The sequence below is a fragment of the Pithys albifrons genome, chromosome 4 (assembly GCF_047495875.1).
Source record: "Pithys albifrons albifrons isolate INPA30051 chromosome 4, PitAlb_v1, whole genome shotgun sequence".
Classification (NCBI taxonomy): domain Eukaryota; kingdom Metazoa; phylum Chordata; class Aves; order Passeriformes; family Thamnophilidae; genus Pithys; species Pithys albifrons.
The window spans coordinates 69,191,068-69,214,376 of NC_092461.1; the positions used below are offsets into that span (position 1 = coordinate 69,191,068).

Consider the following 23,309-nt stretch of genomic DNA (forward strand, 5'->3'; position numbering starts at 1 on the left):
ATGAGTTAACTTAGTTATAGACCAGGAACTTTTGAGTCAATGAAATATTACAACTCTTTGTAGCTATGGGATACAGTGGCTCATAAGAGTAGGCTATGAAACTTGGTCTCAGGACTGGTGAGCTGACTGGAACAACTCAAGAGGAGGCTTTTAATCAGATAATCCTGCTTTTACATTTCCTTGATCTGAAGTAGGCTAAGAGAATTATTTGGAGTCATGCTGTAATAAGATGGGTTGAGTTGTGTGAGGTTTTCTCCTGGTATTCATATGAACTATCTGTTTTTGACAGTTTCTCTCTTCCTGTTTCATGTTATATTTGATATAAGGTTACAGTGAAACATCTAATGATGTTGGTTTAGGGCATCACCCTAGGAGGTGAACCATGTGAGTTTTAGTTCCAGCTCTGAGTATTTGATATTTCAACAGGCAAGTTCAATTTATTTGATTGAACTGCCATTTTTTGTCAAACCATCCCTCACAGAGTGAAAACTCTCCAGCAAGTTACTGTGTTCCTGAGATCTTACTTTTTTATTTATTTCATAGTTTAAACAACAACTTTTGAGAGCATTTCTCTGTTCTTTTTGGCATGTGCCGTGTAGAGCATTCATCACCATAAGGATGATAACTGGCATATAAGTAGTGACACCTCGGCTTCCCCACTCAGTGATCAGGACAGCAATTAGCAGCCTGTGTGTCACAGTACTGCTGTGGTTTAATCCCAGCTGACCACTTGCTCACTCTTCCACCAGCAGGACGGGGAAGAGAATCAGAAGAGTAAAAGTGAGAATACTGTAGGAATAAAGAAGGATTTTGAGTTGAGAAAAAGGTTTTGGAACTGCAGGCAGATTCTGAGGCCTACTAGCAAGTGCTAAATTAGTTCTGTGAGAAAAACCAACAAGGTAGCAAAAACAAAAGAAGAAGGTTTGGGGTCAGGCTGCCCATGGGAAAGGAATGTTGAAGAGATAAAATTCTCACAGCAAAGTGAACATCTGTCCAGAAAGTGTCATCCAATTAAAAACTGTAATAAAGTTTATAGACACTGTGATTCAACCTATAAGATTTGGCTATGGGTGGGATTTAAGAATATATATTGTGTAATTTGAAGTCAGAGTTAGCTTTTACCTTTACCTATTTTTTCCTTTCTTCATGGAGTGATTTAATAAACTGTCTCTTGTGTGACACCTGTGAGCTGTGCCCTCATTAATTATCGGCTGACACAACCTATTGCGAACTCTCACAAATACCTCAGCCACAAGTTAAGACCGATACTTTCACTGAAGATTTAGTTCCAACTCTGATGTTTAGTAAGATGCCAATGTTTGGATCATGGCTACATTCAGGTCATGTTGTGCTTAGTGGATCTTAGATGGATATTCCAAAAAGGAGGCTTGCCGAACTGATTATCTGTCCATAGAGTTAACAACAGAGTGCAGAACTGATGGAGAAAAGCCTTTCTAGTTAGGGGACTTCGAAAATTAAAATCTTTGGATAGGAGAGACTGAGCTACTGTTCTCATGCGAGTTTACCAATTACAGTGTTTCCAACAGTTTTGCCTATCTTGACAGTAGTTGCATACTTGGTTGTACTAGCTTGACTTCAGTGGGGAGGCATCAGAAGGAAGACTTACTATCTGCCAGGCTGGAAAGTATATGGAAGTGCTTGAGGAAAAGCAGGAATTCAAGTATTAGATTTTTTGGGAGGCTGTATTCTAGGCTACTAGGAAATAGTAGAGCTTCTCTTTCTCCGTCTTGTTTGTGTGGCCTGTTCTCTGGCCTGCTTTAAGGAGAACTGTAATAGCTGCTTTGTATAGTGGTTATTAGGTGAAATACTTAGAGGCTGTGCACAGGTTTAGGTACTTATGGTCTCTTACGGTTCAGCACAGAAGCCCTGGGGAACAGACTTCTGCTGGCTGCATCCCCTCATAGATATGTGGGTTGCTTTAGAAGTGCTGAATTAGTTGCAGCCTCCTCTGGGAGAGGAGCTCACTTCCCAGTGAGAGGAATAGAGAGGCAGGGCTACTTTACACCTCTGGAGTTTAACTTGTAGAATGTGGAGCCAAGTTTTGTAGAAGTAGCAATACATGGGAAAACTTTGTATGTACTTAAATCAAGCAAAATTGATTGGATGAAGAGTAGTCTCTCCTAAAAATGACAGTATTCATCTTGTTTCTCAGTTGTCTAATTCTGCTTGCTTGTTCAAATATTATATGTATCCATTTTTGCTCAAGCAGGTGTTTGAGTACTGAGATATAACTAGTGTTTCAAGGTTTGTTTCCCCTGCCCCAAATCTCCAACCTTAATGTTGAAGTGCTGAAATGAACTGTATCCACAAATAATTGTCAAACTGAAAAATTTCTGTGGGCTCTTACAATCCAGGGTGTGCTCTGATAATGTGTGCCAACATAATGAGGAGCAAATAACTGCTTTAATGTTGAATGCTTTTAAAATCTGTCATCTTTTCCCCTCTCCCAATTTTTCTAGGAAAATCATCAGCGTGTTTGCATCTTCTTTGATTATGCAAAACGTGGCAAAAACACTGCATGGTCCTATTTTCTGCCGATGTTGAATCGACAAGATCTCTTCACTGTGCATATGGTAAGTTTTAAATGAACCTCTCTCTGAAGACTTAGAGAAAATTGCTGGTTCTGTTTTTTTTTCAGGAGATTTTGGATTTTGAAGCTAAACTTCTGTCTGGAGTGGAAAGTTTTCCTCTTGCAATCTAGAGGAGTCAATCTGTTCTTCATTTGTCCACGTTTTAGAAAGGTTACATTGTTACTGACTTTTTTTTTCTAGGAGTTTAGGGCAACTTTTAAAAACTCAGAAAAGCAAGGATTTTAGAATTAATTAAGTACAGTAAGACATACCTGAAAAATAGACTTTTATCAGAACTGCCAGTCAATGTTCCTCTTGCTGAACAAATACTAGAATTTAAGTTTTCATCCTATGCAAGGGAAATATCTTTACCTTGATTTCACCTTATAATGTGGTGAAATTGTCAGCCAATTCACTGAAAGTGTAGAGTGAGAAACAGAAGTCCTCGATGTTGTGCAAGTGCTGCTTAGCAGCAGCTAAAACATTGATATGTTATCAGTGCTGTTTTGGACACCAGTTTTAACCACAGCATCATATGGACTGCTGTGAAGAAAATTAAGTCCATCCCAGCCAAACTCAATACAATCGTGTGCAGTGTATGGTTTCTGCTGTGCTTTGATCTACTCCGTGCTGCTCATGTATATTGAGTAACCTTTCTGAAATTCTTAATACTCTTCTGTCATCTGTGGTGAGAACTGGCCATTTCATCTTGGCAAGTTTTTAGCTAGTGGGGCAAAAATGTGGCTGTATTACTGTAAGAGACCATAGTTTGCACCAGTGTAACTTACATTATGGCTTGAAGAGGAGAAAGCTGCATGGCTGTGAATTGTTCTTCCCTGCATATGTTTATGCTGGCATGATGTGGTAGAATCAAATCAGAGGCTCAAACTAGAAAACCACATACCTGGCCTGTGTTAGGCTGTGGTGGCTGTACTGGTGCAAGCATTCTACCAGGAAGTCATGCTGTTTGTCCTTAGGAGTGGCCAGTGCAACTGTGCTTGGGGCTGTGCTCTGACTTGAACAGTGACCTGGTGTGTTTTCAAGGAAAATGTCAGGCTTGTGTTTTTTGGATTTTGATTTGTTTTGTTTTGTCGTGTTGTTTTGTTTTTTTTTTTAATCTGATTGACTCCATGGATGTGAATCAGGTTTCCTGGTGCAGCTGAGGGAGGAGGTGGCTGGGGTTTTAGCATGGTTTGTTTCTTGGTTTATTTGGTGGTAATGCTGCTGAAGGCCCATCCCGCCAAACTGCAGTTTGAGCAAGCTCAGACAATACTGACTTCCCAAGTATGCAGGTAGAATATAATTCTTGGACCCTTGCAATGCAAACTGATTAGTTGCCTCTGAAATGGTGGCTTTTAAATGTGTGGTATAGAAATTTCAATTTTCAGCATTTCCTACTCTGAGATATGTTATTCAGATACTGTTTTCTTTAGGTACTGCAAAAATGGACAAATAATTTAGCAAGTCCCAGAGAACCTCATGTGAAGTAAATCTACTTTAAATTGCTAAGTTTGCTGCTTTATTATGCCTTTTGGTACCCTCTGGGCATATCTTTTAAAGCACATGAATGTTTTCAAAACCAAGTTTTAGGATTTGTGATTTTTTTGTTGTTTTTATTTTATTTTCCTCCTTATTATGCATTCTGGAAGACTTCTGTTGCTACATCATTGCATCTGCCTAGCCAGATAAAAATACTTAATCTCTGTCTAGGCTCAAATTCTGCTAAGCATAAATGGTTTCCTGGGGGCCAGGTGGCAGTTCTAAGTGAGGAGCATGGTAGACTAGAGAGCTAATATCTTCTTGTAAAGCTGGAGGGATTTTACAGGGTTATTTGATAGCTTTCAGAAGGGGATTTGATGCATTTCAGTGTAGAGTTTGTTACTACAGACTCTCACTTGTAATCCCTCTAGAAATCAGCAGTGGTGGCACTGCACCTGTGAGTGCACTAATGTCGAAAGGTGCCTGGAATAGTCTCCTCAGTGCATCATGGAGCTGTAAGCACGCACATGAACCCCTACTTCAGTAGTTTCTTGGTTACACTGCCTCTTTATATGTAAGCTGACTCAAATGTTTTTGCAAATAAGTTGCATGTTGCAACATAGATTTACTGCAAATATAGCTTGGAGAGGCTGACATAGAAAGATACTGTTTTAAGTGTTCTTGGGCCATAGGCATCATGAAAATTGACCTGACTACATTTTGACTCAACTTCATTCTTAAATTCTACTTTCCATTTTGGTTTTCTGGTTTTCTTTTTCTGAGCTTGAAACTTTTCAGTTCTTGAAGATGACTTACTTCAGTTTAAGTACAAAAAGAACTTCCATAGTATGTTATCATTTGTGTTGGCATATGCCATAGTTGCTTAAATCAAGCCTCCTCACATATGTGTTAAGCCATTAAGGTCTTACTGTTGATTGATTTCTGACTGTAGTGGTGTCCTACAGCAGTAGCCCATTGATAGCTTCCATCTCTTCTGAGTTCTTCTTTACCTTGTGGACTTCAACAACTATAAGTAACTGATAACACTGTGAAACTAAACCAGTTACTGGAAGTAGAAGCAGCAGAAATCTGAAAAGAAACTACATTACTAAGCATGAAGAGTCCCTTACATAGAAAACAGGTAGATTTTTGTAAGGGACCTAAACTTGCTTTCCAAAGCTTATAGGATTTCTCACTGAATTCTGAAATTGCTGTGTTTGAAAGATCTGTTTATTGCATTGTCTTTTAGGCAGCAAGAATTATTGCCAAACTGGCTGCTTGGGGGCGGGAGCTTATGGAAGGCAGTGACCTGAATTACTATTTCAACTGGATTAAAACTCAGCTCAGTTCACAGGTAAAAAGCTACCTTTGTTTAAACATTACAGTGACTTTGGAAACTTTTTTCAAGAATATAAATGTGTAGATGTGTGAACAAGGTATAGTTTTGGTTTTGTTTTTTAAAATGAAATTTTGCTTTGTAATTTTTAAAGCTAAATATCATTTACTCAAGAACATAGTTTTTAACTTGGTAGTTTACATTTTCTACTCTAGTCTTTGAATTGTAATTTAAAAATAAATAAAGCCTTTACCTTTTCCATTGATTATCACTGATTTTTCTTTTGGACACTGAGAAAATATGTGATGAGAGGTTTTTGTCTTGCCTCTTGTTTTGGTTATCAGAGCTTTTTGCTGGGAAGAAAAATCACATGGCAGCAGAAATTGAATATCAAAACTTCTTTCCAGTTTACTGTAGTACAAAGCTTTTATTTTTAGTCCTATCTCTCAAAACCAAATAAATTCTGACTTATTTAACAATATTTTTATGGTGTTAGTTCAGTATGAACCACTTACTTTTGGCTTGTCCTTCAAAGATGAATCATTCTCCTTTGTATTCATTTTTGGAGATTTTTCCTTCAAAACCCAGTGATGTGTCATTCTTTAGGGTAGTGTTGTAGCAGAAGTGCTCTCTGGAGAGTGGAGAAACATTGAGGAGATTTAGTAATGATGTATTTCTCATAGTTTTCCAAACTGAATTTATTAAAAAGCAGTGTTATTTTTTTCCTCTGGAAGAAGAATCTTAAAGTTGGAATTTCCTTCAGAAAGACTCAAGATAACTATTTTCCAATTGAAAGTTGAATAAAGGTCTTGAGTACATCCATACGTAAATAAATAAAAAATAAATTTTGATACATGAGCATCAGGTCCAAGCATATTTTTCTAGACATGAAGCGTGTGTGTGTAGGAAATAAATACAATACATTATGAAATATATAGAGCAGGAAAAATCTATAATGGATTCTAAATATTTTCTTACAACTGGAGAGACTGGAGAACCAAAAGAAACTTGGTAACAACTGTTCCTTGAGGGTGAAGAACAGCTCTGATTTTAAACTTTTTAATTTTTTTGCTAGAAACTCCGTGGTACAGGGGGTTCTGTGGAAACAGGAGCAGTCTCCACAAGTGATGTGAGTATATCTTTGAAATCTGTCAATTTTCTATTTTGGACAGGTGCTATCCACTCCTTGGATTAAGGTGCAGATCTGTTCTGGTGTCAGTGATAAGAAGTACTTGGAATCAGAACTGTACAACAGAGTGCCAGGTGATGGCGCCAAGAAACAGAAGTATTTTTAAATACTGATTTCACATAGAATGTTGGCAATGGAAGTATATATTTTGCAAGTTAGTTTGAGGTGTTAAAACTGTAGATGTATTTAGCATTCTCCTATAAAATGATTATTTGAACAATTTTAAGTCACTGACAAGGTGATCTTAGAGGTCTTTCCCAGCCTAAATGATTCTGTGATTCAGTACTGTCTGTTTAGCACTGAGCTGTCAGACTTGTACAAGAAACCTGAGGCTATGTATCTTTTGGCTGTTGTGATGTGCAGAACTTAGAAAAGGCACATCAGATATTAAAGCTGATGTTGCCCCTTAACCACTGTAGCATGAAATTGCAAGAGTGCTTTCAAAGCTGTACGCTTTTCGTGTTTGAATAGCCTGAATTCAAAGGAAAATGGATTGTCCTTTTCGCATCAGTATTTTTTTATACCAAGTTTCATGTAGCTGTAATGATTGCTGAGCTTGGCGACAAACCATGGCAGTATAGCAAATGTGAATGATTGTTCTAACTGGATTTTCTGTAGTGGTGTGGCATGATGAGGTGATTTATCATAGTTCCTGAATGGGGAGTAGAATTCAGTTTAGTCTCTTGTTCATTTTGCAGCCTGAAAATGTTCACAGCTTTCCAGAAGACTTAACCTGGAATTTGTTGATCTTCTAAATGTAATCATTGCTTTAAAGTGTTAGCTTCCTGTACACGAGAGCCTCTTAAATTGCCGTCTGTTGGGGTTTAAAGGAGAGAAGATAAAAGACTGCTATGCATGACCATGAGCAGGGGGTAAAATTATTGCTTGAGCATACACATTGAAGTATTTCATGTGCAAATCTGTGTGCCATACTGTTAGGTTTTGCCTGAGAGCCCAGTGTCATATAGCCTTAGAAGAGTAAATAGCTCTACAGCACACAATGCCACTTGTTATGAAGCTCTTCTGACTTGCTTAGAAATCTGTATTCATTGTACTGTAGCACTGCATGGGTGTGCTGTGCCATGGTGGGGTCCCAGAGCAGCAGAACTGATTGTGCAATTGAGAATTAAATTGGCTAAGTATTGTCTTACCTTCATTAGTATTCTGATTTCAGATCTAGCTTGTACAGGATTTTGAAGTAGGTTCTGACTAATTTATTTCAGAATAAATTAGATATGCAGTTGTAGCATTTTATACAGGAAATGAGGGCTGGGATTTATTATGAAATTGCAATCATAGTAGTGTTGGAAGAGAAGCTTTTATAGAAGAAAATTCCAAGTCCAGTAGTACATGGGTTGATGATGCAGATAAATTAATGTATTACTTGGGTGGGAGAACTGTCTCTGTGTTTATAGCTGTTTTATTTGCATGGGGTGTGAAAGTGAATAGTGTCCCAGGGAAATGAATGATGATTTGGACCTAGATGTTCAGACTTATTTTACATAAAGGTCTTAAATTCTCATGAGAGTGAAACAGAATGAGTTACTCTTTATTTTAAAATCTGTTTATTGTCTTCTGTCTTTTCATATGGGATTGCCTAACTTCTTTACTTCATTAAATGTTTGAAAGGTTTGACCTTATATTATGTGAGTGAGCTACCATAAGACTGTCAAGAAACATAGCAAAGAAAAAGGCTTATAGGAAAAAAACTCCAAACAACATTTTATCAGCAGCATATCTGAGTGTTAGTGAAGATAATGCTAACGATTGATTAAGAAGAGAGAAAAACATTCTGTTTGTCTTGTACCTTTGGATTTTTCAGTTGCTGTAGTGTGAGGGGACAATGTGCTGACCAAAACCCATTTTTGAACTACAGCCCATCTGGTGTGTGACTACATAGAAAATACATGCTTTCACAGATGAAAAACTGTTTAATGTGACTGTTCATGAATGAAAATAGAATTCAGTGCTGAATCTCATGATTTTTCTGATGGGAAGGATTTAGTCTTACTCTTTTCTTAGCACAGCATACTTGTTTTGCTAGTGGTATTGGTTTTGTCTAAATACACATCTCATTATCATGAGTATGGTGCTTAATGTGTAGAAAATGCAAAATGTACAATTGTAATGACACCACTGCTGTTTTGAGTTGGAGTGGGAAGAACCTAAGCTCAAGGTTCCTGTTTCTACAGCAATCTCGAGCAAACGTCTTTAAACTTTGTAACCAGTTTGCTGATTTATTTTCTAAAGTTTGCTCAGTGGACCACAATTAACCCTGTGGATGAAGGGCTCTGGCATGTATAATCAAAGAGAAGACAGCTTTCATTCATGGATACTGAAGGAAGGCATGTTCACATGTTCTAGTAATGTAAAGTGATACCACTTTTATAACACTTCTGTAGTGTTCAGAACTCTTCTTCATTTATGCCAGCAAAGCCTAATTTGGAAAATTGAACTTCAGTGCTTAGTACCTAACGCTTAAGAAATGTTGTGTTGTTCTTTTCACCCAGAGTTCCCAGTATGTACAGTGTGTTGCTGGATGTCTGCAGCTGATGCTGAGAGTCAATGAATATCGCTTTGCATGGGTAGAAGCAGATGGAGTAAATTGGTGAGCATCTAGGTCAATTTGTATGGTTATACTTGGACTTGCAATAGCACATTCCCCATTGACCTTTTTTTGGAAGAACTCTCCTGTAAGAGACAGCTGTTCTCTCTTGAGTACAAAGAGGTTTGTTTTCCAATATTACCATAGTCAAATAGACAAATGAAACTTGCAATGTTGAGGCTTTAATGCTCCTTTCCTTTTCAAGAACTGCTTAAATATGTATCTGAAGGGGAATATAGCCATTTGTCTTCAGCTGAAGATGTACTTTATTATTTAATAGACCAAGGACTAATGAAATGAGTTTCTGCTAATCATCTTAGACTTTGAAATTGTTCACTCTAGAAATATTAGTGAAAGGAGAAACATTTTCTAGAGCTAAGCTCAATTTTCTTCCACCTACTACTTAAAGTAGGTTATTCTTTTATCCAGATTCTCTTAATAAATAGCTGTGCATGAGGCTAGGATGTTTGTCCTAAGCTTATTTAAAAAAATGCTTGTCTTTGAATATTTTTTCTGCCATGCATGCCTCTGTTGAGGACTGTAGGATTTTTACATTAATGAAAAATACCCCTGTATTCTGAAAAGTCAAAGTTGCCAGTGAAGTAAAATTTCAGATGATGTTCATATGTGTCAAGATGACACTATTGAAGCAGCCTTTTTTACAAAGGAAGCTTTTTAATAAAGTATTAAAGCATTACAATAAGCCTTTGTTTCAACAAGTTTGAATTTGTCTAAAAAAATAATCTACATTAAAGTTCAGTGCTATCAAGTTTAGATTTGACCTGTAAATTGCTTATTAAAAACTTCAGCTGAGCAAACCTGCATGATTTCTTCTTGGAGATCTTGTGATAGTCTTTCTTTTCTAGCAGTACTTTGTATATTTGTGTCTATGAGACGTTTTCTGAGAACTCACTGTTAAATAATGAGTATTTCAGCTCATTTCAGACACCTCAGTAGAGAGCTACACTTAAGGAAACAAGTTCAATTTGTGTAGATTTTGTTCTGTCTGTTTACTCATTCCTAACTCTGAAGGAATAGCTGTGTCTTTCTCTTAGAGTGACAAATAATGCTCTAAACATGCCAGGAGAAAAAGTGTCTCAGTAAACCTGAAGATGGATACAGTACCACATCAGTTCACAGGGGAAAAGCTGCTTTATGGCTCTAAGGCTAAGGAGAAAATAACTATTACTTTAAAGAATGGCTTTCTGAGCAAGCTGCTTGTACAGTGATAAATAACTGATGAGGAATACTGTGAAGTAATGCATTGTATGCTCATTCTCAGCATTTCTTTCCAACAAGTTCCTGTTAACCAATTTTTTTACTGTTTCAGAGTAGAAATCTCCAATCTGTGTAGTCATTATTTAAAAATGAAATTTGTATTATGTCAATTTTTCAGCATCATGGGTGTCTTGAGCAACAAATGCGGTTTCCAGCTCCAGTATCAGATGATTTTCTGTGTGTGGCTGCTGGCATTTAGCCCTCAAATGTGTGAATATCTTCGTCGATATAACATTGTCCCGGTGCTGTCGGATATTCTTCAGGAATCAGTCAAAGAGAAAGTAACTAGAATCATCCTTGCAGCATTTCGGGTAAGTATCTGTTGACTGCAATCAGGTTTTCCTTCTCTTACAAATTCCCAGGTCTCAAATGTTCCTGATGCACAGCTGTTTCTGCAGGACCACATCAGTAAACTGGATTGAAACCTTAATTCTACTTTTTTTTTTGTGAACTGAGTTTTGCTACAGTTAATAGACATGCTGTTACAAGTAATTGATGTCTGTTTTTCAATGCCTTCTTAAAATAAGGTTGACCAAAAAACCAAACTATGTTAACACAGGCACTAATGATTTCTGTTTTTTAATTCAAGATTGTTTTTTCTACTGGTACTAGTGTAAAAGGCAGTTAAATGCCTCCCTGACATCCGATCCCGTCAGATCTCGGAAGCTAAGCAGGGTCAGCCCCGGATTAGTACTTGGATGGGAGACCTCCTGGGAAATGCTGGGTGCTGTAGGTTCTAGTCCTGAGGACTTCACTGGCACCGTCCAAGCTCGCTCGGCCGTGGCAGATGAACCTCAGGACTTAAACGGTGGGGCCGGTTCTGCGCACGCTGAGCCTCACCTAAAATCCACTGCGCAGGCTGGAAGGGCACAGCCACGTGGGGACAGCCCTTCCCAAATCTTCGTTCCTGAAGCCGAGCCACACACACACACACACACACACACACACACACACACACACACACACACAAGTGTAAAACACTGTAGTTACTCATATCTAGTAAATTTTGCCTTAGGAAGCTTTAATTAACAAAACGCTACTTTGAACACACACGTTTGTCCAACAGAGAAATTATTTTTATATACCAGTCCAAAAATTTTTTTTGGTGGCTGTGTGAAGATGAATGAGAATATCCATGTAAGAGTGATTAGTGGACTTCCTGTGTCTCTATGACCTGCAAATCACCGGTTCTATTTAGGATAATACGTAATAACTGAGTCCCTAGGCTTGATGTTTGCAATGTGAGAATACTATTTGATGTTCATGGATGCTAATGGTTTTATGTGCATGCTTGTCAAGTGTCTTTTGAGTAATGCAGGAATGCTATAATGACTTGTAATTCTGTTTTAAAACAGCACTTGTATCCTGAGTAGGAGATGTAGACCTTGGAAACATTTTGTTTTCCTGGGTGTTGATTGTGTTCCAGCAGTAAGCATTGCAAACAATTAGGATGAAGAGAGGAATTGTTGCTTACTGACTTGCCGATTAGAAATAATAAGCTGTGTGAAGATGCTTACTCTGTCTTTAATGGTCTCTCGATCTGAAAACATCTGCCACTGAAAAATTTCTGGATAAGACAGATCATAAGAATATGCCATTTGTCATGTTGAAGGAGTACAGTGGTGTGAGGTTTCAGTAGTGGCTATTCATTCTATCTTAGACCTCTAGATGTTGCAGTGTTCTTTAGGATCTTAATGTCAGGATTAAACAGGGACATACAGCAAGATAGATTGGAAAAAAAAAGTAAAAACAAAAAGTTCAGGGGTTTAGCAGTTTACATCAAGCTTCTTCCAATTCTGAGATCATAAGAAGTAGGAGAAATAATTCCTAGCTCTTAGATTTAGTGTGTTTTACAAAAGAAGAAAAAAAATTAAGACAAGGTGGGTTTTTTTATTAGATAAAGGCTAAAAATGAATTAAGGTGGTTCTGTTACAGGCTTTGGGGCATGTAATTTCTCCCACATTAAAAGACTCCTGTTGGCATGAAAATGAGTTGTCAACTGGCAGCCAGGAAAATAATAGATGAGAAATTAGACATCAGAGCTGTGAGTTCTGAAGCAAAATTAAAATAGGTAGAAAAGACAAAATAGCCCTTTTCGTGTGGAGATGCCACAGTGTCAGTTTATGGAAAGAGGGAAAAGAAAGAGGTGAATTGTGTAAAAGACTAGGCTTGATGGTTCCCCAAATCTGCCTGTGCATTACTGAAGGTGTGACTTGAGTCTCGACAGCTTGTATGTCTTGTCTACTACTTGATTTCTCCTAATTTGACCTATTTCACCTCTTTGTCAATTGTCTGAAGTATATATTATTGAAATGTAATAATTCTTTCTATAAAGCAACAGGTATTTAGTACTTCTGTCTCTTTGAATCAATTACTTTCTTTACCTATTAAATTTTTTTCCTAATTTTTCCTACTTTTATTGTCTTTTATATCTCTTTTCTGCCTGTAACTAACTTTGAACCTTAAGATTTTGGCTTTTATCACTGAATAGTTTACTGATCCATTCTATTTAGTCACATGTTCATGTTTGTACTCTGTTATATCCTTTCAATTTTCCTATGAAAAGCTTGAATATCTCACTATTGTATGAGACTGATAATAATATTTGGAGTAGCTTCCATGTCTGCCTGCAATTCTTTTAGCTAGGAGTTCTTTGGAAACTTTATCTACCTTCTCCTTGAACATGAATTGTCTTTTCAGGTTAATTATGTGTTCTTTTGCTCTTGTGAACACTTCTAACTCCCAAGTAATTTTGCATTACTTCCTGTGTATTACCTTTTAATTCTCTTACTGAAGTAGACACTGGGGTGGTGGGGGTTTTTGTATGTTAAAGCTAATTGTATGTGCCCATTAAAAGCAGTAATAAACTTACTTTTAGTTTGCAAGTTTTAACATTGGTTTGCACTGTTCTGTCTTACTAATAGAATGTCTCATATCTGAGATATCTTAAGTGTATAGTTCTGTGACACGAGAGTGATGCAGTCAAATTCCTTCTATATAGTTTCATTGCTTATTTCTGGTAGATGTTAAGTCTTATTTATAGGAACACACGTTCTGTTTGTGAAGAACTTCATCTTTATATGAGATTCATGTTTTCAGCTTTATCAAAAGGTGCAGGTGGCCAGCTCTGATTGAACAACATAATTGGAAGCTGGTTAAATTGAGTAGAAATGTAATGAATAAATTAGATTTGAACTTGACTATTACATTCTGTGCTTGTAATTCCAGTCTTACCAACGTGCTTCTGTTTGAATAAAAATGTCTATTTGGAATATTCCCAAATTTGAAAGGAGCTGATCTAATCTAGATGGTAACTCTTCAATTGGAAATATGACTTCAGGCTGTTTTTTGTTTGTTTTTTTTTTTTTAAGCTTTCCTGCTTTGTCCTATTGCTGCACAGAAAGCTAATATGATAATCCAAAATACAAGTAGTTTTTTATATGTTCTGATATTTGGAATATAAACCTACTCTTTTGCTTTGAATGATCTTTGTAGTCACCCTGATTTGATGTGAAAAATATTCAAATTAGTACTTTCTAGTATTGAAGAGAGAGATTATTTCAGGAAGTGGTCAATTCTGTCACTTACTATATTGAAAAGTGCCAACAAGAATTTCTTGAAAGTGCCACTTTATTTCAAAGTAATCTATTCTTAAAAAACCAAAATAAATACATCTTTACTTCTCTAGAATTTGTTAGAGAAATCTACCGAGAGAGAAACTCGCCAAGAATATGCCCTTGCCATGATTCAGTGTAAAGTTTTAAAGCAGCTGGAGAATTTGGATCAGCAGAAATATGATGATGAAGACATAAGTGAAGATATCAAATTTCTACTGGACAAGCTTGGCGAGAGTGTGCAGGACCTCAGGTATGCTTTGCAATGTGAACTTGAAAAAAAGTGCAATTATATGGGCATGGTGAAACTTTCTTCTTTTGTAAGACTAAATAAATAAACAGAATTATGATATGCAAATACTAGTGGTAAGGTAGAGCATACAGAGATGCTGGTTGTATATAATAGTTCTCTGTTGTGAGTAGAGGCTGAATAGAAAATAAATACTCAGTTAGATGTATGAATCTAGTGCTTACCTAGTTCTTGCTCTTGTGCCTGTATTGAAGTGCATGTTGTAGTTCATGTCAAAAGTTTAATTGGATGGAAGGTAAAAGCTGGGGTCCTTGGCTGAGGAAGTTAAAACATAAAAAAACTGGCAAAACAGCTAATTAAATTCCCAAATGTCACATTTGTGGCTTGGGGTTTTCCTTTCTCTTTTTTTTTTAGGTTGTGTTACTTTAGGAATAGTGTTCTGGAGTGGGTAGAAAAGTGTGTTTGAAAACAAAGTTTTCATCTTGTTTTTCGTGTGTTTTCTTATTTATAAAATGTTGAGACAGGAAACAGTTCTCATGCTCTGCAGAGCACTGATTTCTAAATGTGTCGTAGCCATTTTGTTAGGGACAGGCTTGGGCATTTGATTCAAACTGGAAGCTTAGTCAGTATTTCATTTAGGTCTTGTGTTGCAGCTCCTTTGATGAATACAGTTCTGAGCTCAAGTCAGGAAGACTGGAGTGGAGTCCTGTGCACAAGTCTGAGAAGTTTTGGCGGGAGAATGCTGTAAGACTAAATGAGAAGAACTATGAACTACTCAAGTAAGTTTTCCAAGTGTTGAATCACATAACTCTTTAATATTTTCTGTGTTTAACTGAACCTGTAACTAATACAGATTTTACATAATGTCTAGAATGAAAGCAAGTCAGAGCATCTTACATATTTTAGAATGTATGGTGTTTACTCATGTATGGTTTGTTCTCTTCAAATACAGAATTGTTTATTGACTTTTACTGGTCAAAGTGTATTGATGATGGAGGGAATATCTCTAGGTTAACTTGCATGCAGATTTATGCCATTGAGTCTTCTCGTGCTTTCATTTGAAAAACAGCTATACTAAGAGATGTAAATAAAAATGTTTTCACTATACCTTAGTTTTAGTTTTGGGTTGTGTGGTGATGTTGGTCTGAGTTATGAACTCCTGTCTTGAATACTTGGGTGTTGAAGGTTGTGGTACTGTTCCATGGAAAATCTGACTTGCTGCATTACATTCCAGTCTGTCTGTTTTTGTCTTGGTTCTGTGTTTGGAGCACATATATTGTTAGATGAAGGGAAGCAAAAGTTTATATTTTCTTTGGAGCCAATGGCTGACTTGCTGATTTATGAAATTATGCACTGAAAAGATGTGTAGGTCTTAAGTAGCTTATGAGAGCCCTTAGATGTTTAACTGCACTGTCATTAACTGATAATACATCGTGTTCTTTCAGTTCAGAGTTTGCTAATAAGTTCCAGACCTAACAGGAATCAGGAGGTTGAGTGGAGCATGTGAGATGGTAGAACGCATGGCAAGAGCAAGCTGATCCTGAGCTTTGTGTGCATTTCAATTTGCCCTGACACCTTCCTGAAACAAGTCTGATAAATTATTCCTGCAGGCATATTGCTAAATATGTGGGATTATGGATTTAAAAATTTCAGGTGCTGACAACTGCAGAATGAGGTTAATGTTGTGACTTAATGTTTCCTCTAGTGATAGCAATGTTTTTCAGTGTTTATCTCTTCTGGTTCTGGGACTATTAGGTAAATTTATTGTGCTTGTGCTGCTATAAAGACAATGATCTTCAATAGTTTGTTTAACACCACCCATAAAACACCACCACAACAATAAAACCCACAAAGCCCCCAGCCACCTTCCCCCACAATCTGGTGGGGAGATTCTTGCACCTCAGAACTCTTTTTGTATTGTAAGGCATTTGCTTTAGGCCAGATAATTTTATTTTCCCTTATCTACCTTCTTATTAATTTTTTAATATATTTATGCTACTGTTAAATTATTTTTTCATACCTTCCACCATTATTGTCTACTTTGATGCTGGACTTGTATTTTGTTCAGCAACATTGTATGGTTCTTCAGTGCCTTCTGATTAGTGCTATGGTTCAAGCTTCTGCTTCTACTTCTTGTCCAAATTAGGAGTGTTTTTTTAATATAAAAGGTGCTTCATCTGTTATTTCTGGCCTCTAGGAAGGCAGTGTTTGTGGTAATTTAATTTTACTGGTGTGTTCTATAACCTACCTATTTAAACTTGTTACCAACTTTCTGTGATTAGAACACGTTTCTCATCTCACTAAGCGTAATACAATTTTCCAGTGATCTGTTTGTTTAACCTCTTCAAATTATTAGTGCCTAACCTTCATAATCTGTATTAAAGAAATAAATAAATATACGGCGGAGGAACTGGACATCACACACAGACCAATATGTTCGAATGAATGCCAAATTTATTGTACCCCACACACAGTTTATATAGAGCTAAGCTACACACCATTAGCGAAGTTAAAAACCTCACACCACCAGGCTACAAACTTTAATTGGTTATAATCCATATCTCACAAGTCCAGTGTTTATATTATCTTATCCTGGCTGTTTTCACGCACCTGCAGAGTCCTGTGAGAACATGCGGAGCTCCCATGAGAAACCTCTAGGGAGCAGGTAACTCCTCCAAGCAGCTGTGACTTGTTGCTGCTTTTCAGCTGATAGCTAAGTCTCACAGGGTTTGTGCAGGCTGGTTTCAGTCCTACAGGATCTTAGACAGGTTTGAATTGCACACTTTTGATTTTTCTGCAGCTACACTGTATCACTTTCACCTCTGCTTATTACAGGCTAGAGAACAGTGTTACTGGTAGCTGTTTTCCACTAGTGGGGATTTAACTACTTAATTCCAAAGCACAGCCAATATTAAGAGTTGAGAAACTGTTTTCTGCTTCTTACAGCCCTGTATTTCTGTGCATCCTGAGAAAATAACTAATATATGACACCCGAGTAATTTGTGAGGTGTATCTTTCATTGTCTCACTCTTTGAGTTTGGACAGAACTGCTCTTTAGTTCAGTTTGTCTTGAACTCAGAACTGTTGGTCTTGAAGGCAATGTATAAAAAAAGGAAAGATTATATAAACCTTGGTTATATGTATTTGTGGATGTAGCTCACTAAGGTAACTCTAGTGAATGCTTTTAATAATGCTGTTAAATAGGACAGGATCTCAGTTGCTTTAAGTGAAATCACATGTTTAGAAAAAGTTTTATTTTAGCTTGACTGTAAGCATTTTTATAGTTATGGGTTTTGTTATTTTAAATTATCACTGATTTAAAAATAAAACAACAACAAAACCCAAAACAAAATAAAAAAAGCGAAAAACAGCCCAAAACCCAATCAACAAACTTGTTGGTTTCAAATACTTTCCTAGAATCCTGACGAAACTTCTGGAGGTTTCCGATGATCCACAAGTGCTGGCTGTAGCTGCTCATGATGTGGGAGAATACGTACGACACTATCCTCGAGGGAAACGGTAAGAAAAATTATTCAAGCGTCTAGCTAGAGTATGTACTTTGCCTGTGGCATGTTTTGCTTATTTGTATTAAAATATTCTCCTAGAGGATTGCAGGTTATGCATAAGTTTAATTCACTGGGAAGGTGAGAAAGCACAAACTAGATCAGATTAGTAAATGCAAACTGAATCTTTTACTCTTAACAGTGAAGAGAACCAATGTTTAAAGAAGTATTTAATATGTTGTTTAGACTAAGCGGATGACAGGCACCAGAAGAAACTTGAAGAGCTACCAAAAATTTAATCAACAACTAATTTTTGCTCTCTATTATGACTATTGGACTTAAGACTACCAAGAATATTTTTCTCACAAACTATTGCTATTGTAATTTCAGTGATGTATGTTAGCACAGATTCAGTTGTCACTCTTCAATTTTAGCATGTTTTCTTTTAACTAAACCAATATGCATTTCAGTGAAAATGTTAATTTTTATTGTAAACCTGAATTCCTGTTTAAATACACACAGACATTGCTATTTTTTCCTGCTTTGTTTTAAAAACTTGTGAGCAAAGATGTTTCTTAATAATGACAAGTGGCAAAGCTGAATGACTGACCAATACTGGTTGCTCTTGCTTTGAGCTGCTCTTCATCTGAAACCGTTTTTTTACACGTTTGCCATAACCTTCAAAACAGCTTTCATGCATGTACCTGAATGTGCCACAGCATTTGGGCTAGTAGGGCCGTGCAGTTGCTGGACCAAAGCTATGAAGTCAGAAGAGTGGATAAATGACCTGTATGTCTGTAGCTTGGAAAATGTATTACTGGTGGGACCACAGCTCCACTCCGCTCCCAGGCTGTTAAACCTATCTGGAAGTGCATTGACCTTCAAGGGAGTGCTCATCAGCAAATAAGAAGTGTTCTAGATACTGTTCTAACCCATATTCTTAAATTCTAGTACTTTAGCTGCTTTCTGCTTGCAGACCTGGCTTATTTACCTTCCTATTCTAGTGAGCAAACTAAAACGCCTCAATCTCTTTCTCTTGAATTTTGCTTGTAATCCAGCATATTCTTACCAAGTATGACTTCAGCAATTTTGGGACTAATTAAAAGCTTAAAATACCTAAGGATTATGTGTCAGTTCCATCATAATAATTCATTTCTTACTCTGATGTTTTTTTGATATATAGTTGTTTACTTCTCCCACGCTTGGTTAGTATTTCCCACTCTCGTTGCATGACTCACTTTGAGAATGGAAACTGTTCCTTGGTTTAGAAGAGTAGAAGAATTCAGATGTGTTATACTTTTGTTTCCTTTAAGTGTTTATCATCAGCTCTTAACTGGATCATCCTTTAGCCTTTGATGGTTGCAGAAAAGAATTGTAACATAAAACGTTTTGACTTTACCTGCTGCACACAGTGGAGACCTTGAATTACAGTTCTGGCTAAACTTTTCCTTTGTCTGACAAAAGAAAATATTTGTTAAACTAAGCACTGTGTTTTTGTTTGGCTGTTATCCAATGCTGTCAGCTTAAATAATTTTAAGTTGTCTTTAAAATTAAACATTGGGAACCAAGTTGTCAAGACAATAGCACTGTAGGCTTGTAATGAGGCTCAGCAAGATGCATTTTGTGACAGTGTAACAGCAGAAATAAAGTATGGCACTGATGTTTCCTGTCACTGAAAATAAATGCAGGCCTCCAGCACAGCTTCTATGTTGCCCAAGGATTATTGCTATGTAACATGGGCTTTGTGTTTTACTTGTATAAGAGATGGACAATTAGAACCATTCCTTTCCCTAGCTCACAATTCAGAAAAAACTTGCATTCCCTTTTTCACCTTGATCGGCTATTAGATGTGTAGTGTGGATTTTATATTTGTTTTATGCCGTAAGTCTAACTTGTTCTCATTTCTCTCTACCTTTCATTTCCTCTTTCTCCCTTTAAATGGGTCATGTTAAAATGTCCATCTTTGGCATCCAGAAGCTTCTTTGAAATGCCACTGTTTTGGCTTAGTACACTGGTGTTACAGGGAGCAGCCCCTGCAGAAGATGTACACCTACTGTTATTGTTCCACTGGGCTCTATTACTGCTGTAAAGTAAACAGAAGTTGAGGGGAGGGGAAACAGAACTAAATGTAGTGTGTTGGGCATGTTTGGAGCTTGAAGGAATAGGATTCACTGTGAACCTTCCTCGCAGTTCAGACCTTTGGGTCAAAACCCCATGGCTAGGAAGAGATTTGTACCAATAAGCAGCATTATGCAAGAATGATACTGCTGTTCTTTGACTCTTCATATTGTCAGCCATAATTTCAGTGATGTATTGTCATCTGAAAGCGTCTATTACCATTGTGATTACAGGCTTTTAACTTTTTATGTTGGTTCTTGTGTTCTCCTAGAGTAAAGAAGCTTTTGATTTTAATACCTTTTTACTTCCTTTCAATTCCTGAAAATCCAGTATTTTAAGTCAGTCCTATAATAAAGAAAAAGTTCTTGTTTATGTTTTGTAGTCTTGTCTTTGTGTGCAGTGGTTTCATATTTATCTCAGCAAAAATGTGAAGCAGCCTAAAGCAGGCATAGAGATGTTTTGCGTGTTACTTCTTGAATTCTTGGCAAGGATTTTCCAGCTTAAAACAATCAAACTTTTCTGAATGCATTCCTGCTTTATGAAACTTACTTAAATGTTTTAATATTGTTGGGAAATAATATTCCCTGTGGTCTTAAGGATGGTTTTGACAGAGTTATACCATGAAATCGGAAATTTTTTCATCTCCACGCTATGTCTTCATACCCATTCTGCAGTTTACAAAAATATATTGTGTTGTGCAGTAGCAGTGCATAAATATGGCCATGAAAAGAGCAGTACTAAATTCAGATAGCTAAGGCAAGCTTAGAATGGCAAGAGAGCATCAGATTAAAACTTGTGCAAATGATAGCCTCTTCACAGGTGATGTGTGATAACTGATGTAAAAAAACATGTGGAAGTCAATGAGTAATCAGCTTATATATTCCTTGCAAAGTCTCTCCAAACTGACTTTATTATGACAGACCAAAATGCTGCATGTAGAGTCCTCTGGATGGTGATACTTTTCCAGGTTTTAAGTGTGTAGCCTTCTGGGTTTTTTTATTAAGAACTCATATGTTCATGACATGCAATACAAGGTTTCATGGGTATTTCACAGGGGGATGTGGTGTAGCTATTAAGAAGGCATGGCCCACCATGGTGGTGAAGTTCATAGTGAAAGATGTAGATGAAACATAATTTTTCTGGACATGGTACCTTAGCAGCCAGTTCTGCTTCTTGTGCAGGGGTAGCTCTGACTCTAGTACAGTTTGAATATCAAAAGGCACTATATGTACAAGGTGGTTGATTTAATAGGTGTTGGTGTGATTACAAGCATTTTTCTATGCTGGACTAGACTGAGGTTTTATTCTTACAGAAAACTGAGTCATGTGGTTATCATCCATTTGTGGAGGGGAGGGCACTACCTCCTACCAAGTAATTGAGAGTGCTGTACCCTGACAACCCTTTCAAGCTGATACTGAGTTCTTTAGTGATCTGGATAAAGTAAATAACCCTCTTGGAAAAGGGTTCTTTCCTTGATTGTTTATTTCAGATTTTATGGAATTTGGTAATGGGTAGCAAACAGAAGTCCAGTACAAGCACTTTCTGATGTTGTGAATTGTTAAAAATTTTTTTAAAAGTTCAGCAGGTAGTAGGAGACAATCTGCATTTGTAGCATATCAAATGAGATATGTGTGTGTTAGGAAATAAATATTTTTAATAAAATAAATATTATGTAACTTAACCTCTTAATGCCTTGAATGTGAAGTGGTTGAGTAGGATATGATGCCTCAGTGTTTTTTGATGTTTGATCTTTAAATTTTTATAGATTTTAGATTTTGTAATGAATGTAGATTTTAGTGTACCTGCATTTCTAGTAGCTTAAGTTCAATGTTTATACATACTAACCCCATACCCATATCAATCCCTCAAAATTCCTTTAGCTGTTTAGACATCTTTTCAAGGTAGAAGTGCTAAAAAACACCTCAAGGCATGCAGCACTAGACATAAACATAGGCAGAGTGACCTCCAAGTCCAGGACACTGGAAGGCCTCCAAGTACCCTGTGTGCCACAAGGAAGATGAAGATGGAGGGGTTCCAGACTCCCCCAGACTCAGTTCCTGACGGGCTGTGCTGGGGGCCAGGACGGGGCAGAACCGGGGATGGGTGAATGGGGATTGGATGGATGTTATTATAAAACCCAAGAAACCAGTGTCTGGGGACACACATCAGTGTGTATTCCTGTAGGCACTAGGCCTAGAATTAAAAGGCCTACTCTTTTTATTTTGTCTCACACACTGAGTTGGCTGGAGTCCTGTTTTCTGCAGTCTCTTAAGGCAACAGATTGCTACGAAGAACTTAAGTAATGTCAAAAAACCTCCTCCCCTTCTCTCTTTCAGAGTGATTGAACAACTTGGTGGTAAGCAGCTGGTAATGAACCACATGCATCACGAAGACCAACAAGTTCGTTATAATGCACTATTGGCTGTGCAGAAGTTGATGGTTCACAATTGGTATGTGAAGATTATTTAACATGGTACTAACTGTGAGAAATCTTGGGTGTGGAAAGAGGATTCAAGACAGTAGATTTCTTTAAGGGAAAATAGCATTTTTAAACAACAGAGTAATATGTTGATTTTAAGAACTTAGCTTTTCTGTGTATTTTGGACGCTGTTGAATTGAGTACCTTCATCGTACATGGTCAAATGTCACATATTGTTCAAGTGAATTATTCATATTTTAACTTATGTTGGATACTAGGAACAGTTTCTTCACTCAAGGGGTGATTGGGCACTGAAATAGGCTCCCCAGGAAAGTGGTCACAGCCCCAAGCCAGACAGAACCATTTTTACAATGGTTTCAGGCACATGGTGTGATTCTTGGGTTGGTCCTGTGCAGGGCCAGGCGACAGCCTCGACAGTCTTTGTGGTTCCCTTCCAACTCAGGATATTCTAAAATGATTTTATTTGAACTGCTTAATATTCAATACAAGCTGTAATTTAGGCTTGCACTTGTTCCAGTATTTAATTCTCAGTTGCTTTGCAAAGTGCATACCTGACCATTCCTTTGCATTGTTGTTCTTTGCTCTAGTCCTTTCTCCCATTCTACTGATTGTTTTCTGTTGCCATTTTAAGGGGTGCAAGTACAACTTTTTTGAGCTCCTGGAGTAGCAGATATTTATGGGCCGGTTTGTTGGATGAAGTTGAAAATCTCATGCTGGTACCTTTTTCATCAGTCACTGAGAATTGTGTTTGAAGTGAGGTTTTTCTTTCGTTGTTTGTGGACTAGTTCTCTAATAACCCCAAAGTGTTGGCCTGTTCTGCCACAGAACTTGCTGGTGGGTGATGCTGCCCTTCCAACAGAGCACAGGACCTTTATAGGGAAGCACTGAAGGGCTGAAGTTCTGAAA

The 23,309-nt window shown here is 37.3% G+C and overlaps 1 protein-coding gene across 2 annotated transcripts in view; it reads left to right on the forward strand.

Annotated features, from left to right (window-relative positions):
• The window catches only part of ATP6V1H (ATPase H+ transporting V1 subunit H), a 46,672-nt gene that overhangs the window by 12,100 nt on the left and 11,263 nt on the right, over positions 1 to 23,309 (forward strand). For both annotated transcript variants that reach the window (XM_071554537.1, XM_071554539.1), the window contains exons 5-13: positions 2,481 to 2,594; positions 5,320 to 5,424; positions 6,482 to 6,535; positions 9,106 to 9,203; positions 10,597 to 10,789; positions 14,167 to 14,345; positions 14,996 to 15,121; positions 17,760 to 17,861; positions 22,300 to 22,413. In XM_071554537.1, the coding sequence (XP_071410638.1) occupies positions 2,481 to 2,594; positions 5,320 to 5,424; positions 6,482 to 6,535; positions 9,106 to 9,203; positions 10,597 to 10,789; positions 14,167 to 14,345; positions 14,996 to 15,121; positions 17,760 to 17,861; positions 22,300 to 22,413 (1,085 nt within the window). The remainder of the gene's footprint in view (positions 1 to 2,480; positions 2,595 to 5,319; positions 5,425 to 6,481; positions 6,536 to 9,105; positions 9,204 to 10,596; positions 10,790 to 14,166; positions 14,346 to 14,995; positions 15,122 to 17,759; positions 17,862 to 22,299; positions 22,414 to 23,309) is intronic.